Here is a 15,859-nt window from a genome sequence, read left to right as displayed (position 1 = left end):
TTCCAAGCTCTCCTGATTTTCTGATCATTACCATAGAATCATAAGGTTGGAGGTTTTCTGTTCTTGGTAGATAACTAATTTCTTTTTCATCTCCCCACTTTTGAGTTTGACTACGTTCACACAACATACAAAACCAAACTGCTTTGTTTGCGGCTTAGTGTAATGCATTAATCCAGCCAGAATAATTTGTAAATCATGGACTATTGGATAGCATATTGAATGAATCTAGCAATTATTTGGTAGATTCATTGTTATTTAAGCATGAGAATTACAATAATATTGACATTGCTAGCAAGAGGCTATCCTTCAGTTGTCTCATCTTCATTCCCAAGATTGTGTCTTTATTACGTATGAATAGAAATATCTAGGAATATCCCAAGGGACTGAGTACCATTTACTACCAATGTCTTATGTTGTATTCATAACATTGATTTTGAAAAGTTATAAAATGACATTTACCTAGCCAAAACATGGCATCTTTCTTTAAATGCAGATAAGTGCAATTAATGTAATATGCAGCAGCTAAACAACAAAAAAATTAAAACTAAATAATAGGGAACTCAACAAGATATTTTTGATGGAAGTATAAGAACGTTGAAAGCACACAAACAAATCATTATTTTATTCTGTTATTAAGAAATATTAACTTCAAACCTCCTCCAATGTGAATCTTAGTTATTTTGCCCTGAAGCAATTTCATATTTTTATAAAAGTTTAGCATTTTGGATCCAATCTCAGCCCTTCCAGTTGCATCACTCGGGACACTTTCAAACAAGGATATTTGTTCCGTATGAAGGATGGATTATTAGGAAAACCAATCGAGTGACAAACTACCCAACTAATACAAAGTAAGTAAAACAGATAGTTAGGCATAATGAAAAGGAAAATTTGCCCTATTTTTTTTATTTAAAACACTTGTTATTTTTAAACAGTTTTATTTAAAACACTCTTAATTTACAGTAACTGCAAGGTGACTTTATAAACAAATGTCTGTAAATTAATAATTAATTAAAAACAAATTATCAGTCAAATATCGAATATGGATATACACTACAGCCCCATAGTATTAATTTCCTAAAATAGTCTGTCTGCCCTTTAGATTAAGTTCCTAAAATGTTTTTAATGTTATTGTTAACAAAAGAACAAAACAAAATTAATTGAAACCACTGTGAAAGCAGATATATCATTTGTATAGATAGGTATTTGAGCACTCACAGATATGAATCCAGAAAGTCATCCTTCTGTATCATTTTCAATTAGAATGAACATTATTTTGTAGCAGTGTTGATCCACAATCAGACATAAATTTGCATTATCTAGAATTTCTTCAAAGCAAAATGAAAATACTAGAACTAGGATTGCAAAAATCTGATCTAATGATACCAAGTCCTGTGTTTTTATGATAAAAAAGCATTATTTCAGGAAAGGGCATGAAAATTTATCTTTAATATAACCAAGATCTTATTTTAGTATTTTTATTTAATGCTTCTAAATAATGCTTTCTTATAAGCTATTGGGCAACAGGTTGGACTGTATGCACTAAATTGGGTGCAAAAAAATAGATGTTTCAATCTCATAAATCAATTTGTTATTTTAGAAATTCTGCAAATTAGTTTTTGGACTATTGTAGAGAAGCTTTCATCTTCCTCTTGACAATGCCAAAGTTTATGAATTTTATTTAAAGATTAAAATGGAATGCTGATATCCCAACAACCTGAATTTGTACCCATATTGATGTATCTGCAATGCGTAAATATGAATTGTACAGAATTCTTAATAAAAGAACTAGTATATAAATGCAGCTTCTACTTGTTCTTAGGTACCATCTGTTATATTCATAAGCAATAAACAATCTGGACATTATGCTAAAAACTTTGATATAAAAATGTATGCAAAAGAATATAGATATATACAATATATTTGAAATCTATCAGAAAAATGTATAGCGATAATAAAAATTGCTTATGAATTAATATTGAGAATTAACTTTTCAGAAATTGATATAAAGTTCCTAAACCACAATCCATTCTTGACTTTCTGTTTGGAATAAAACATCCCCTTCCAATGTATAAAAAACAGAACCAATGTAAGCTTCTGTTAAGAAAACGAAAGTAAAAAAAAATAACAATGATTAATGGTCACTTTTGAAAGATTGGCAAATTTGTGAGGATGTGGAATTCTAAATAGAAACAAAAGGCTTTCCTCATGCAATTGTGAGCATCTAATGCATTTGGATGGATTTGGAAGCATCTAATTACATTTTCACTTTATAGTTAAATATCAATTCAAACAACAGAGAAGAAAATAAGCATTGCAGAAAACAAGGTTCTAAATTCAAAAAATCCACCTATCCCAAATCCAAAGTTTTATTAAATAACTTTTGTTCATTCAACATAACATTATGTTCTATTTCCTTCCCCTTGTTCCACCACCCACCGGTCCCATTTACTCCACCATTATATATTTTGAAACATAAGGGGATTGTTTGGGGAAGGGGAGGGATACACCCCTCTTCCGTTGATATAAACCATTTGACAGCAAGAATAACTAACTGGATTTGATGTAAAATTTTCATTTAATCCTACTCATAAGAATAATGCCATAGTTTTATGGGAAAAAGACACTTTGTAAAAATGTGATGGGTCTCAAATAATTACTCCAAAAGGAAAAGAACAAGTCTGTACAGATAGTTTTGCAGAAATCTATTTGTCCTTATTTGTTCTTATTTACATATTTGGATTAAGCATCATTCTTCATTGCAGCTTTATACATATATTCATACTTAAATTTTCACTGAAACTTACGAATATAAATGATTATCTCTTAAATATACATTTTAACTCATACAGTACTTTATGTTAAACATTCTTACACCATGAATTTACATATCAGGTTAGTGGTCAACCACTAAATATGGTCTGCAGAAAACGGAAAAATGTCCACAAACTCCTTAATGCTCATAGTTTGGAAAGGGTAACTCATAAATAAGAATTCAGAAGCATTTTGCACAAAAAAATAATGGCATTTAAAGTTCTTGCAGAACTTTAAGAAAACTTTTTTCTACAACCAATTATGTCAGAGTTCAAGAATGGTGTGTGTATGAGAGAGAGAGAAAAAGAGAGAGAGAGAAACAAAGAGAGAGAGAGAGAGAGAGAGAGAGAGAGAGAGAGAGAGAGAGAGGAAGAGAGAGAGAGAGAAACAGAGAATGAAGACAAAGCTAACTCCTCCTAATGTATATGTTCTATCTCAGCCAAGTATTACTTAGCCATCCAGAGATGACATTATGTGATCTTATATTTAATATTTTATGCTCCCCAAATACACTTGATCAGTTGATTCATATTCGTTTATCATTTCTTTTGATCCAATTCCGATCACAAAAATATTCCAGAATGATACTGTAATTGGATAATATGCAGTTCTTCCTTAAACAGAATTCTGCTCCAGATTAGATCAGAATCTAACTGAATTGGGATGTCACATGCAACAGAAGATAGTTCCTGCCTGATCATTCCAGGCCCTCTAAAGTGTGAGAGGGAATAGTTACAGTGGTATTTTACTAAATCAGATGGGTTTTGCAAACTATCTATTTCTATCACCATCGAGCTAGATTTATACATAAAGACACATTAAAATAACACGAACAGCAGATGCCTATTGAGGAAAAGGAAAGGGAAAAAAGTATGATTAGACTGACAGCAGTATGTAGAAACTGGTGTTGCATAGTTGAAGAATTATGAATAAAAGGTTAAGATCGCCAATACTTTTTTATTTTTATCTGTACAATGGTTTAATTTTAGAGTTATTGAAAATTAACAACTTTTTACAAAAGGCCTCTTTGTGATCAATACAGTATAGTATGTTTAAAGTGCTTTCCTCTTCAATCCATCCAAGTCTATTGCTTTAATAGGTCTTTTAAGACTGCACCTGCACTAGCATCAGGTGCTACTGGCATTGGGGTGAAGGTGGGCAAGGCATCTGAAATGGATTTCATAAGCAGATGCCCAGATCCGCTAGTTCCAAGATTAGCTGGAGAGATGAGTGGGACTGCTGCTGATCGAGGCGCAAGGAATGGATTTATATCTGGTCTTCGACTGGTTCCTGAGCCTGTTGCATTTAATACAAAACAACGTAATACAGTTAATTATTCAATAATATACAAGACATTCTTCACAATAGTTTTGTTTTCAGTTTACAACTCCATATGCTGTTCTTTTATCCATTACACCACCAATTTAATCCTTTCTAAAGATTTAACATGCGGACATTAATAACACATTATTATTTATTTAGTTTATATCTCACATTTCCATTTGAATATTAAGAATGGTATGCAAAATTTAAAGAAATAAATCTACAATGATAACACATAAATTATAAATTTTACAGTAAATTAATTAAAAGCCTGGGAGAAAGAAAGAAAGAAGAAACACCTTTAAAGATTTTCCAAGCACTAAAAAAATATGATGGACAAAAACAATATGCATTTCATATACATATATTGTACAGGCAAATCATAATAAAGTAAATTTCCTTTTATTTTACAGCTATTTGAAGCATATAACTAAATGAAGTACAGAAAATAATGAATCATGAAAAAGTGAATTAACAACAAAAGTATCTTTAAAAATATAATCCTATAAAAATTTCACTATGAAAATGAATTGTAATTTTGTAATGCTGAGACCTGGTGAAAAAATGTAGTTAATGTTAAATGCTTCTGGTTATTCTATCACTATGAAATCGATGAAAAATTGAATGTATAATGATGCTGATAGGTAACACGAGACTTACATTGGCCAACAATTTAATTTTGGACTTCTGTCTGAATCCTCGTTTGTCTAGACTTTTTGAAACTAATCATTTATGTTTCTGGAATCGGCATATTTTCATGTCAAAATTATTTATTACACAATGCCATTAAGAGATCCAAGACAATCAGAGGATTGGGTTGCATTCTCCCTGTCCATTTTCTGGCCCAAATGCTCTACCAATGAAACCAAGTCAGTTTTCCAGTCTAAAAAGTGCAGCAACTTATTTATTGTCCCAAAGGTGCTTTTTGAAGAGGCAACTAGACTTTCCGGTTTTTCTTTGAAGACATTTCGCTTCTCATCCAAGAAGCTTATTCAGAGCTTCATATATTCGTACGTACCCAGGTTTACTACTGAGGCCTTTAGCTTTACTTTCTCTATAAAATCTGAACAAAAACTTTGTTTTCCTTAAAACAAACAGAATTCACAAACAGTCACAAATCTTTCATTCATAGAAATTGATATGAGAAATGTATTTGTGGCTGTCAATCTACTGTTATTATAAAAAGCAATCCATTACCCAAACAATTAAGGGATAGAGAGTATATGTCTGGTTCTATAAGGCAACAATCCAATTCCTAGAATAGAACTTGTCTTTTCAAAGATTTAGCCAGACAAGAAAACTGGGTGATCGCCAAGCAAAATAGGGCACTTTCACTATTGTACTAACAGCAACAAGAGAACAAAAGGAATATAAAACATAAATGACTGAAAATACAAACTTTCAAGATAAGGTTTCAGACTGGAAATCTTTCACGTTTACTACAGTAATTTAAAGCCAACATTCACAAGTGCTAAACTTTAGCAACTCTGCAGCAAGCAATGTTCTTTTTACAGGGACAAGCTTTTAATGTCACATTAAAAACCATATTCAATACCCCGTATATTATTTGGCTGCCTTTGAAATGCAGATCATAATTCATGATCCTGTAATACAAATAAAAATCAGAAAATTCATTTATAATCATTGATTTATTATGATGAGGTGATCACTGGTTCTATGAGCTGGTAACACACTAAGTGCAGGTAATAGAGTATTAAAAATTGCCATATTAGCATGTCTAAATCTACTCACCTTTCCCCTTATGCTCTGCAACCATTTAAATAAATACAGTCTTGAAAATCCAATATAATATTATAAAATTCAATGTAATATAGCATTTATGAAAATGGGAGACATTACCTGCCACATTGCTGGAAGGAGTAGTATTTCCTGTCATTCCTAAAGGCTTCATGTTATCAAGAGAAAGTTTTGGTGGGGGGAGAGTTGGGCGTGATTCTGTTTCAAGGAACTTCACAAAGAGTTCTGAGAAAGACTGAAAAGATGATCCCAATTAAAGTACTGCAAATCGTTCAGGAAAGACATGATGCATTTCACTTATCAATTCAAGATGCGTTGATTAAGAATTTGACACCTTTATTAAAATTTTGACAACTTGGTAGCTAATTCCTAGGAATCAATCGAGTTCTTGGATCATATGAAGGCCAATGCCCAAAACAATATTCTTAATTTATCAAATTGTCTACCAGTATATTTACTTGAAAGGAAGGTAACTCGAGTTTATGATATTCGTCCTCTATTCAATACTTGATTCTGTTACCAGATTTTCAGTTAACCTATAAATGTCACCCCCTTTAAAAGTATATTATTATGGGAATAATATTTCAGTTTAGTTCAGCATGATTCCAGAGCCTATGAACAGAAAATCAAAACCAGCTGAGATTCTCATTAATTACAATATCTTTGTCACTTCGTGTTTTTTTAAATAAAAATCAACAGACATGAAGAAGGAAGTTCTTGAGCAAAATCTTGAATGAATTGTATATAACAAAAAATTATCAACAATGTAAATATAAAATAAAAATATCAAAGTAAAGCTTCAACCCTTAAAGTCTGAGTAATGGCTCAAACATCAGCTTTTACGACATAAAATGTTCTACATTTTCTATAAAGGAATTACTTAACACACTTACCCTGTTGAAAATCGATTGTTGGCTTGGTCTGAGAGGTGTGTTGGGGACACTTTTGGATTCAGCAGCTCTTCCGCCAAACCAACCAGTCACCCATTGTGTAACACCTTTGTGATCTTCAGTCAGTAACTACAACGCAATTTAAATCAAAAGGAAAAGTTCAAATTGACTATTTTTCAAGTAAAGTATTAGATTTTTCTTTTTCATTACTGACAAGAAAAAATAATGTATGTTAAAGAATGGAAATACCACATTGCTTTAGATTGCAAAATCTACTCTCCCATATGGAATACTTAGCTGTTGTTCTCCCATTCTTTATCAGGATCTACAACTGGAAAGTGGAAGAACTTTTGTCTCAAAGGACTTTTTTTCTTCTCACTAATAATTAAATCAATGTGTGGCACTGGATTCATCAGGTTTAGCCCAGCATTTAAATACGAATAATAATACATTATTGATATTTAAATAAACAAAACACAAAGAGAGATAAAAATTACCTGCTCCAGTTCATCCTTATTTATTCCTAGGATACTTCCCATTAGCTTTAGTACCTCATGACGCTTATTCTTTGGAGTATGGAAATGCCCAATAAAAAGATTTCTCATCAAGACTCTATTAAAATGATGATAAAACAAATATAACTTAAAATGGCTTAAATCTGACAAAAGAAGTTGGGGAAAGTATACAATATGTATTTTGCCATGATTGTGTATCTCTCCTAATGCTATTTTTAAATAACAAGGAATATAAATTATAATGTGGAGGCATCTTAAGAGGAGGGCAGGGAAGAGGAATGGAAAGGATTTCTAAATAAGAGATTAGAATGTGGATGTATCCGAAAGCAATTTTGACCCTGATAGGGAAACGAAGGATGAAGATTATGTGTTCTCCTATTCTGTGTTAAGCACAGAATGGAAGCAGTGCATATACTATTCTTGTATACTGTCGCCTATATGATGAATAGAATTCTTTATTGGCCAAGTGTGATTGGACACACAAGGAAATTGTCTTGGTGCATACGCTCTCAGTGTACATAAAAGAAAAGATACATTCGTCAAGAATGCACATTATTTCAAGAGGAAATTGCTCATGTGCAATTGACTTTGTGATAGAAAAGCCTGCTTCATGTCATAAGATTATACTCTAACTCTAATTCATCTTTTCTGTGCCACTGATAATATATTAGCCTGAGGGAAAATACATGAAGAAAAATGCAAGTTTATCCTACTTGCACCAAAATTAACGACTATCATGAAAAATATGAAGAACTTCTATGCACAGTTTTGCATATATTTACTTGTAACAAACATCACATTTGATATGAAAATTATGTAGGAACACAGCATCCTAGAAGTGATGATGTGTGCCCTGTGCCTTCTCAATCATCTGAATACAGACGTCAGCACTGTGGTATTGCAGAATAACATGTAATCATGAGTACTAGTAATGACACCCAATTATTTTGCTTATTGATTTTTGTCAGCTGATCAAGTTTATGTAAAAGTAGTCATTACGGAAGAAAATAATGTATGTTCAAATAATCTGGTCCATATTACAAAAAGTTAAACTAATATATTTAATGCTAAATAACTTTCCAAAATAATGACCCTTAAAAGATCATGACAGGATCAGCATATGCCATTGATAAACCAGAAATCACAAAAGTTCTATTCTGAGCACCCACACAAGACTGCAGAAATAAAATACAGCTAATTTTAAAATCCTCTGTATTGATTAAAGCTGCAGTATTTTATTTCTTCTCAACTAATTAAACTATTTATAGTTAACTTTGTTAAATTATTCTCTGTTAATAAAACATTACATTGAAGAAAAATGTCCTCTCTCTTCCTGTTTAAATTATTGTCATCCCTCCCATTAAGAGCACTTTAATTGGACATATTGAATAATGTATAATATTTAAAGACCATTTAAACATTAGTTCTGTTTTATTTTTACGAACTTGTGCTGGCTCTCAAATTAAAGAATTTACATTTACAAGTAAAATGTAATGTGGAAAAACAAATACTCACTTATCTACTTTTCCTTCAGTACTATTTATGAGGTTCATTAATTTATTTTGTGCATCCTCCAACATTTCTTGTTTGATTGCACCTAGAGAAATAAGTTACATTTATTGTACTAAGACATAATGAAAAAGAGATGCATTAGTTGAGTCTCCAGCAGGAAAAAGATTTTTAAAAATGAGATATGCGCTAATAGGAATAAGTAAAAGCTATCATATACAAGCACATTTTACAATTTCTATTAATTGTTTTTATTATCTTAAGATTTATTTTTGTGCTGTTTTTCACTGTTTAAAACTGTCAGATTCTATCAAACAGCAGGGTATACATTCAAGGTGTGAGATTATGAAAACCATTCAGCTTTGGTTAAATTAACTAAAATTGAGAAAATTAAATTCCCTCCATAAAAAAAATGTGATTCTGATTAAATACATTAGTGATGTTGAAATTGTCTTCTTTTCCATTCCATGTGCACTTCCAATCTCTTCCAGATGTTAACCAATGTCACAACTAGATATAACCCATTCCCTATCTAGTAGAGAATTGTCATTTGAGAAGATAGATTCAAAACACTGGCAAAGGTTGGCAGCATTAAATAAAACTGCATGAAACAAGAGCGAGGCTTTTTAAAAATCTCATAAATTATAGAATAAAAAGTTCACAGATCTAACAAAGTCGTTAAAAAAATTGTAAAACCCATAACTATAAAGCTGATGTGGTCAAGGGTGACATACTGTATTTCATAAACAATATATTAAAATAGTGGCAAGAGTGCGTCATTGGAAGACCAGGTTAAGGACAGGCTGCCATGGGGGAAAATCTATCCATGCCATTGCTAAAAGTCAAGTGACACATGATCAAAGAGATGAAGGGGATGTAGAGTCCCAACTGAGCTCCAAACAAGTCTAGTTGACAATACCTCTAGTGCAGCAGTATAAATAATGGATCTCTAGAGTAGTAATCACCTTGCCAACAAAAGTGCATATAATCAAGGCTATGTTTTCCCAGTTGCAATGTATGGCTGTGAAAGTTGGACTATAAGGAAGACTGAGAGCCAAAGAATTGAGGCCTTTGAACTATGGTGCTGGAGAAGACTTCTGCGAGTCCCTTGGATTGCAAGGCGATCAAACAGGTCAGTCCTACAGGAGATCAACCCTGATTGCTCTTTAGAAGGCCAGATCCTGAAGATGAAACTCAAATACTTTGGCCACCTAATGAGAAAGAAGGACTCACTGGAGAAGAGCTGGGAATGATTGAGGGAAAAAGAAGAAGGGGACAACAGAGAATGAGGTGGCTGGATAGCTTAAATGGACTCTGGGGTATGGTAGAGGACAGGAAGGCCTGGAGGAACGTTATCCATGGGGTCGCGATGGGTTGGACACGACTTTGCGACTAACAACAACAAAGAGTAGTAAAATACTTAGATTTGTAGTTGACGCCTGTAAATTTTGGACAATACAATTCTATATATGCCATGTGATTACCAGGTGAATTAATCTAATCAATAAGTATCTGCCTCCCTCAATTTATTCTATCACATGATGAAATTTAGAAATTGATACTTTATCAATGACGATAAGCTAGACAGGACTAAATTTCAAAACTTCTGTTGACCCAGACACTTAAAATATTGTCTTTCAATTTGTTAACCATTTATGGAAATTCAAAAATCTAAATCTAGTATGTCTTTTGTTTTTCCACAATTGTAATATCTGGTGCCAAAAAAATCAATTTAAAAATCCTTCAGCAGTTCAGGCCAAGAAAACCTTGTCTAGGAATGTATCTGGCCACTATTCAAACGACATTATATGTTTTCTTGTGCAAATAATAGTCTTTGAATACAGTCTCCATTACTTGAGAAAAGAAAAAGAGTAGACTAGTTAAGGTAAAATTTGATATATAGTAACCTCCAATCATTGTCATGACCTTTAACTGGGCGAAATGGTGTGCCATAGGGTAACAATTTCTGAACCAAGTTACTGAACCAATCAGGGACCCACAATTCCCAAAGGAATGAAATTTGGGAAAGTTGTGGCTGCTTCAGTGCTATTGGCTGTTGCTATGGTCATGAGATCTTCATTTTCAATGAATGATGGTACATATACGTGCCCCGGGATAATGTTGCAGGATCCAATATGAATTGGTCAGCGGGACCAAATATTTATTCTTCTAAGCTCTGGGCTCGTGCTTGAGCTGATCATCAGGGAAATTCTCTCTCTCCAGAATATGTGCAAAGAGAACTGCCCTGTGCACATATTCTGGAGAGATAGAAGTTCCCTGATGATGGGCTCGAGCATGAGCCCGAAAGCTTGAAAGAATAAATCTTTGGTCATGGTGACCAACTGAGATTGGATCCTTCATTTAAACGTTCCTTGACAGTTTCCCAGCCAATCACCCAATCCCTTGCTCCCTCACTGCACAGTTTCTCATGCAGTGGCTGCTGATCTCATGTGGCCATCCAGGAGCAGACACTTACCTGCCTGCTGGCAACTGTTTGTGTTAGGCTTAGGGAAGGGAAGGGAGATTTCTGATCATCCCTTCCAGATTCTCACAAAGAAACTCAATGGAGAAGTTGGCAGGAACCAGCAGTTTCTGCTCCCACTGTTTTTTGCCTGTTGTTGCTGACTATATCTCTGTTTAGGTAAGATAATATCTCTGAAACAATGCCCATTAGGGCATGGGTTCTCTAGTATATTTGAATAGCTGTGAAACTATCAACAAACAGGCTAGATGGAGTATTGTTCTTCCTTTGTCTATTACACAGTAATTTACTGAAGTATTTTTGCAAATTTCCTCCTCCTATACAGTGCAAAGTTATGGCATATCTCTGTGGGATAAGTTTGTCCTGTGCCCTGAATATTTGTGTATTCAAAAGGAGCACTTGCCCTTTTCCTTAGACTTAAGGCCAATGACTTCCTTACAGAACAGAATAGCTCAACTGCATCAAGAACTGCCAGCCTCTGAGTTCAGGCACACGTTCTGCTTGCTGCTGCACGAAGTTGCTTCACTGACATTTGCAGAAGACATAACATCATAATGTTACCTCCATTTCAATGTAATACTACTGTTGAGACAGGTCAAAGGTGCTTTAAATGTTCCTTCTTATTCCAACAAAAGGCAATATAAGATGTATGAAAGGGGAGCCTCATCACATCCATGTCAGTGAGCTGTTCATCTCCAACTGGTTTGGTAGGTCTGCTACAGAACTTTTCCTCCTGTCCAGCTGCTGGGCCATATATCTGTTCTGGGATATCGCTTTGAGAAGGAAATCCCAGCCACTTTATTTGCTTATTATATTGACATACTGATCTTCAAATCTCAGAATAAGATTTGATACAGCAAAGAATATCCCATAACTTAAAATATATTGTGCGTGCCAATTACAAGAGGGCAATTCAAAGGTAAAACAATGGGTACGAAACACAGTGAAGCTTGGCTGCAGGATGTACTATGTGCTTTACGTGCTAATATCCCATTAAAGTACAAACTGAAAACACACAGCTGGAATTTAGGGCAATGTTTATGCAATTAAGCAATAAACATCACAGTTTCTCGGGCAGTGGCTGCTGATCTCATGTGGCCAAATCCCAAATTGCTCCACATCCCCAACTGCTTTACAGACCACAAACACTATTCTCACATCTAATGATCAAAGCAGCTGTGCATTATATGAGGGTAAGGTGAAATAGTATCTTGCTCAATATAATCCAGACATGGTTTATACGCTTTGAACTGATTCTGATTACTGTAAAGCCCTCTGATTTTATTTACTTTTCTTAGTAGAGGTAACTGCCTTCTTTAAAGGACAATAAACAAACAAAACAGTTAATGTTTTTGAGAGCAAGTAATGATGAAAATACAGTCTGGCTTTTTATATTTCTCCTGAAAATATTCTCATTTTGGATTGACAGAATCGTCATTCAGGAAATGAGCATAATAATGAATGATTGCCATGAGAGGAGAGTCTTTAAGGCATATTTATTTTATAAAAAATATTGCCATAAAGAGAATTTCGGTTACACTTTATTAAAATAGAAGTCCATATGAGTACATTTAAATTGTACTATTAAGAAACAATCTCCATTTGACTTATGCAAAATAAGTTAGTCTGCCCTGCTATTCTTACATATATATTTGCAATACTAAGATAAGCAGAATTGGCTTCATTATTGAAAAAAAAAATGTTTCTCTTGGCAAATCTTTCTACTGTCTGGCCAAGATGTAAATAAAATATATTATGACAGCATTTATCAACACTTCAGTATATTTAGTCCAAAAATAAGGAGACAAAGTTAAAGGCAAACGTGCAAGTGGATTCACTATATTTGTACAGCCGAGGGTCTGCTTGAAATGGTTGTATTTTAGTCTAGAACCGTGATGGCGAATCTATGTCACGCGTGCCAGAGGTGGCATACAGAGCCCGCTCTGTGGGCACATGCGCTGTCACCAGCTGCTCTTCTGGGTTCTGGTGTGTGCATGCATGCCGGCCAGCTGGTCCAGCATGCATGCACGCAGTGGCCAGCTGATCTTCCGGGTTCCGGTGCACACCTGTGCACCAGCCAGCTGGTCTTCGCTAACGTTTCATTCAATTAATAGGCCCTTTTCATTTACTTAACACTGGCAATAATGTGGAGGGCATTTTAGGACATTGTGTGCACAAGAAGATGTGCCTGAATATAATTTAGACTTCAGTATTAATCAGCTTTCTAACTAACCAATGCTACAAGCTCTGAAATAACAGGCCTTAGCGCGGTGTCCAGATGCTCTTCTGGGTTTCGGCGTGCACATGCGCGGCAGAACCCAGAAGAGAGCAGCTGGCTGGTGCGCATGCATGGAATCTGGTGGACATGCATGCAGCGGCCAGCTGCTCTCTTCCGGGTTCTGGTGCTCGCGCTTCAGTTTTGGCACTCAGTGCCACAAAGTTTAGCCATGACTGGTCTAGAAGTTCTTATTTTTTGAATAGAAAAACTACCTAGTACAGGTTTCTTCTTGTGGAAAGGAGATATTGATACATATTTCATTGTATCAATATAATACTTATAATTGTTACTACATTTTAGCAACTGTGGACCACATTTGGCCCTACTCTCAGCTTCAAATCCAGTTGTTTAACCAGGATGGCTAATGATGACAGATGCTGGAAAATAGAATTCAGAAACACATGGAAGGCAACATGCTGCCTACCCAACTCTAAATTAATGAAAGCACTTCATGTAGCAGGAGTCAATATTAATAGGCTCTTTTCAACTTTTGAAAAAGGTATGTATATCTTTTATGGATGTAGAATATATTTCCTGACAAGAGGAATGTAACGGGAGCAGGGATTATACAGCAATGTGGCACAAGTTCAATGAATCTCAACAAACCAAATGAACACATACCTACAGCAATGTTCTTAGCTCCCATCTACCCAATGAAGAAATTAAATATTTGTATTTGGAGTAGATTAAAAAAAAATTGAAAACAGAGGATTTACTTTTTGATGAAAGATTATTTATGAGAAATTGTTGGAGTTTGATCAGATTATATTCCTCACAAAGCAAGTTTCCCATTCCCATTTTCTTACAAGGCAAAATGTCTTAATTTTAACGATCAATAGAATTTCTATGCAGTACAGAATTAAGAAAACTATTTTACCTTACTTGTTGTTTTGGAAGTTTTCTAATAAAAATTAACAACGTCCACAAAATATGTGTAATTTTCTAATGGTGTTCAGGGAAAAGTTAGCAATCAAAAAGAGTCTTTTTATTTTCTGTTAATGTATTCATCAAAGTATATGGAAATAATTCAATTGTACTTCCTCAAGATACATAAAGATCTTGACAGACTTGAACACTGGACCCTATCTAACAAAATGAAATTCAATGGTGAGAAAAGTAAGATTCTACATTTAGGCAAGAAAAACCAAATACACAGAATAGGTGGTACTTGGCTCAATAATAGTAACTGCAAGAGGGATCTTGGAGTCTCTAGAACAATCACTTAAATATGAGCAAGCAGTGTGCTGCACCTGTCAAAAAGGCCAACACAGCCTTAGGCTATATTAACAGAGGGATAGAATCAAGATCTTGAGAAGTGTTAATACCACTTTATAATGCCCTGGTAAGACTACACATGGAATATTGTATCCAGTTTTGGTCGCCATGATATAAAAAAGATGTTGAGACTCTAGAACAAAGATGATTTGGGGACTGGAGACTAAAACATATGAAGAATGGTTGCAGGAATTGGGTATGTCTAGTTAAATGAAAAGAAGGACTGGGTGACAGACTAGCAGTATTCCAATATCTAAGGGGCTGCCACAGATGAGAGGGGGTCAACCTATTCTCCACAGTACTTGAAAGTAGAACAAGAAACAATGGAGGGAAAACTAATCAAGGAGAGAACTAAGGAGGAATTTTCCTAACAGTGAGAACAATTAACCAGTGGAACAACTTGTCTTTAGAAGTTGTGGATGCTCCAACACTGGAGGTTTTTAAGAAGAGATTGGACAATCATTTGTCTGAAATGTTATAGGGTTCCCTGCTTCAGCAGGGGTTTCTATTAGAAGACCTCCAAAGTCCCTTCCAATTCTGTTGTTCTGTTAAATTAGACTGTTAAAGTATGTCTTATTCTGATTCTAGAATTGCCTCACTGGAGTAAGAACAACATGGGGCATACTGTGGTCGTGATCAGTGAATCCACTACAATACCAATGAAGGAAGAATAATTGTACAAACACAAAGGAGCTACTTGCTTACTTTTTCTTTTTCTTTTTACATTAATTGTAGAAATGACTTTTAAAGAGGAAGATTGAGTCAAGCTTTACACTGACATTTAATCTTAGTAAAATAGAAGATAATTTACATACTAGCACCTTGCTTGCAAAAATTTTTAAATAATCTTGTTACCTTGTCTTTTAAATTCTTCAATTTGTTCTTCTTTCAGATCTAGTTGCTCTGTCAATCTTGATGCAGAACCTAGAGCTTCATTTGCTTCATCCAACCTTTCCTGTATGATGAGATGGATTGTTAAAGTAAGTTTACCACCGTTATCAGAGCAAACAAAAAAATA

The 15,859-nt window shown here is 34.3% G+C and overlaps 1 protein-coding gene across 1 annotated transcript in view; it reads right to left on the bottom strand.

Annotated features, from left to right (window-relative positions):
• Positions 1-1,904: 1,904 nt before the first annotated feature.
• TRIP11 (thyroid hormone receptor interactor 11) overlaps positions 1,905-15,859 on the bottom strand; it is a 43,140-nt gene continuing 29,185 nt past the window's right edge. Inside the window, exons 16-21 of the mRNA XM_034418337.3 lie at positions 15,697-15,796; positions 8,813-8,894; positions 7,280-7,394; positions 6,786-6,911; positions 5,995-6,127; positions 1,905-4,107 (exon numbers count right to left, since the gene is read on the bottom strand). Of these exons, the coding sequence (XP_034274228.2) occupies positions 3,896-4,107; positions 5,995-6,127; positions 6,786-6,911; positions 7,280-7,394; positions 8,813-8,894; positions 15,697-15,796 (768 nt within the window). The 3' untranslated portion in view covers positions 1,905-3,895. The remainder of the gene's footprint in view (positions 4,108-5,994; positions 6,128-6,785; positions 6,912-7,279; positions 7,395-8,812; positions 8,895-15,696; positions 15,797-15,859) is intronic.

The sequence above is a fragment of the Pantherophis guttatus genome, chromosome 1 (genome assembly GCF_059756535.1).
Source record: "Pantherophis guttatus breed Tessera chromosome 1, ASM5975653v1, whole genome shotgun sequence".
Lineage (NCBI taxonomy): Eukaryota > Metazoa > Chordata > Lepidosauria > Squamata > Colubridae > Pantherophis > Pantherophis guttatus.
Note: the sequence above shows the minus strand (reverse complement) of the source record. Positions and strands in the feature narration are given on the sequence as shown.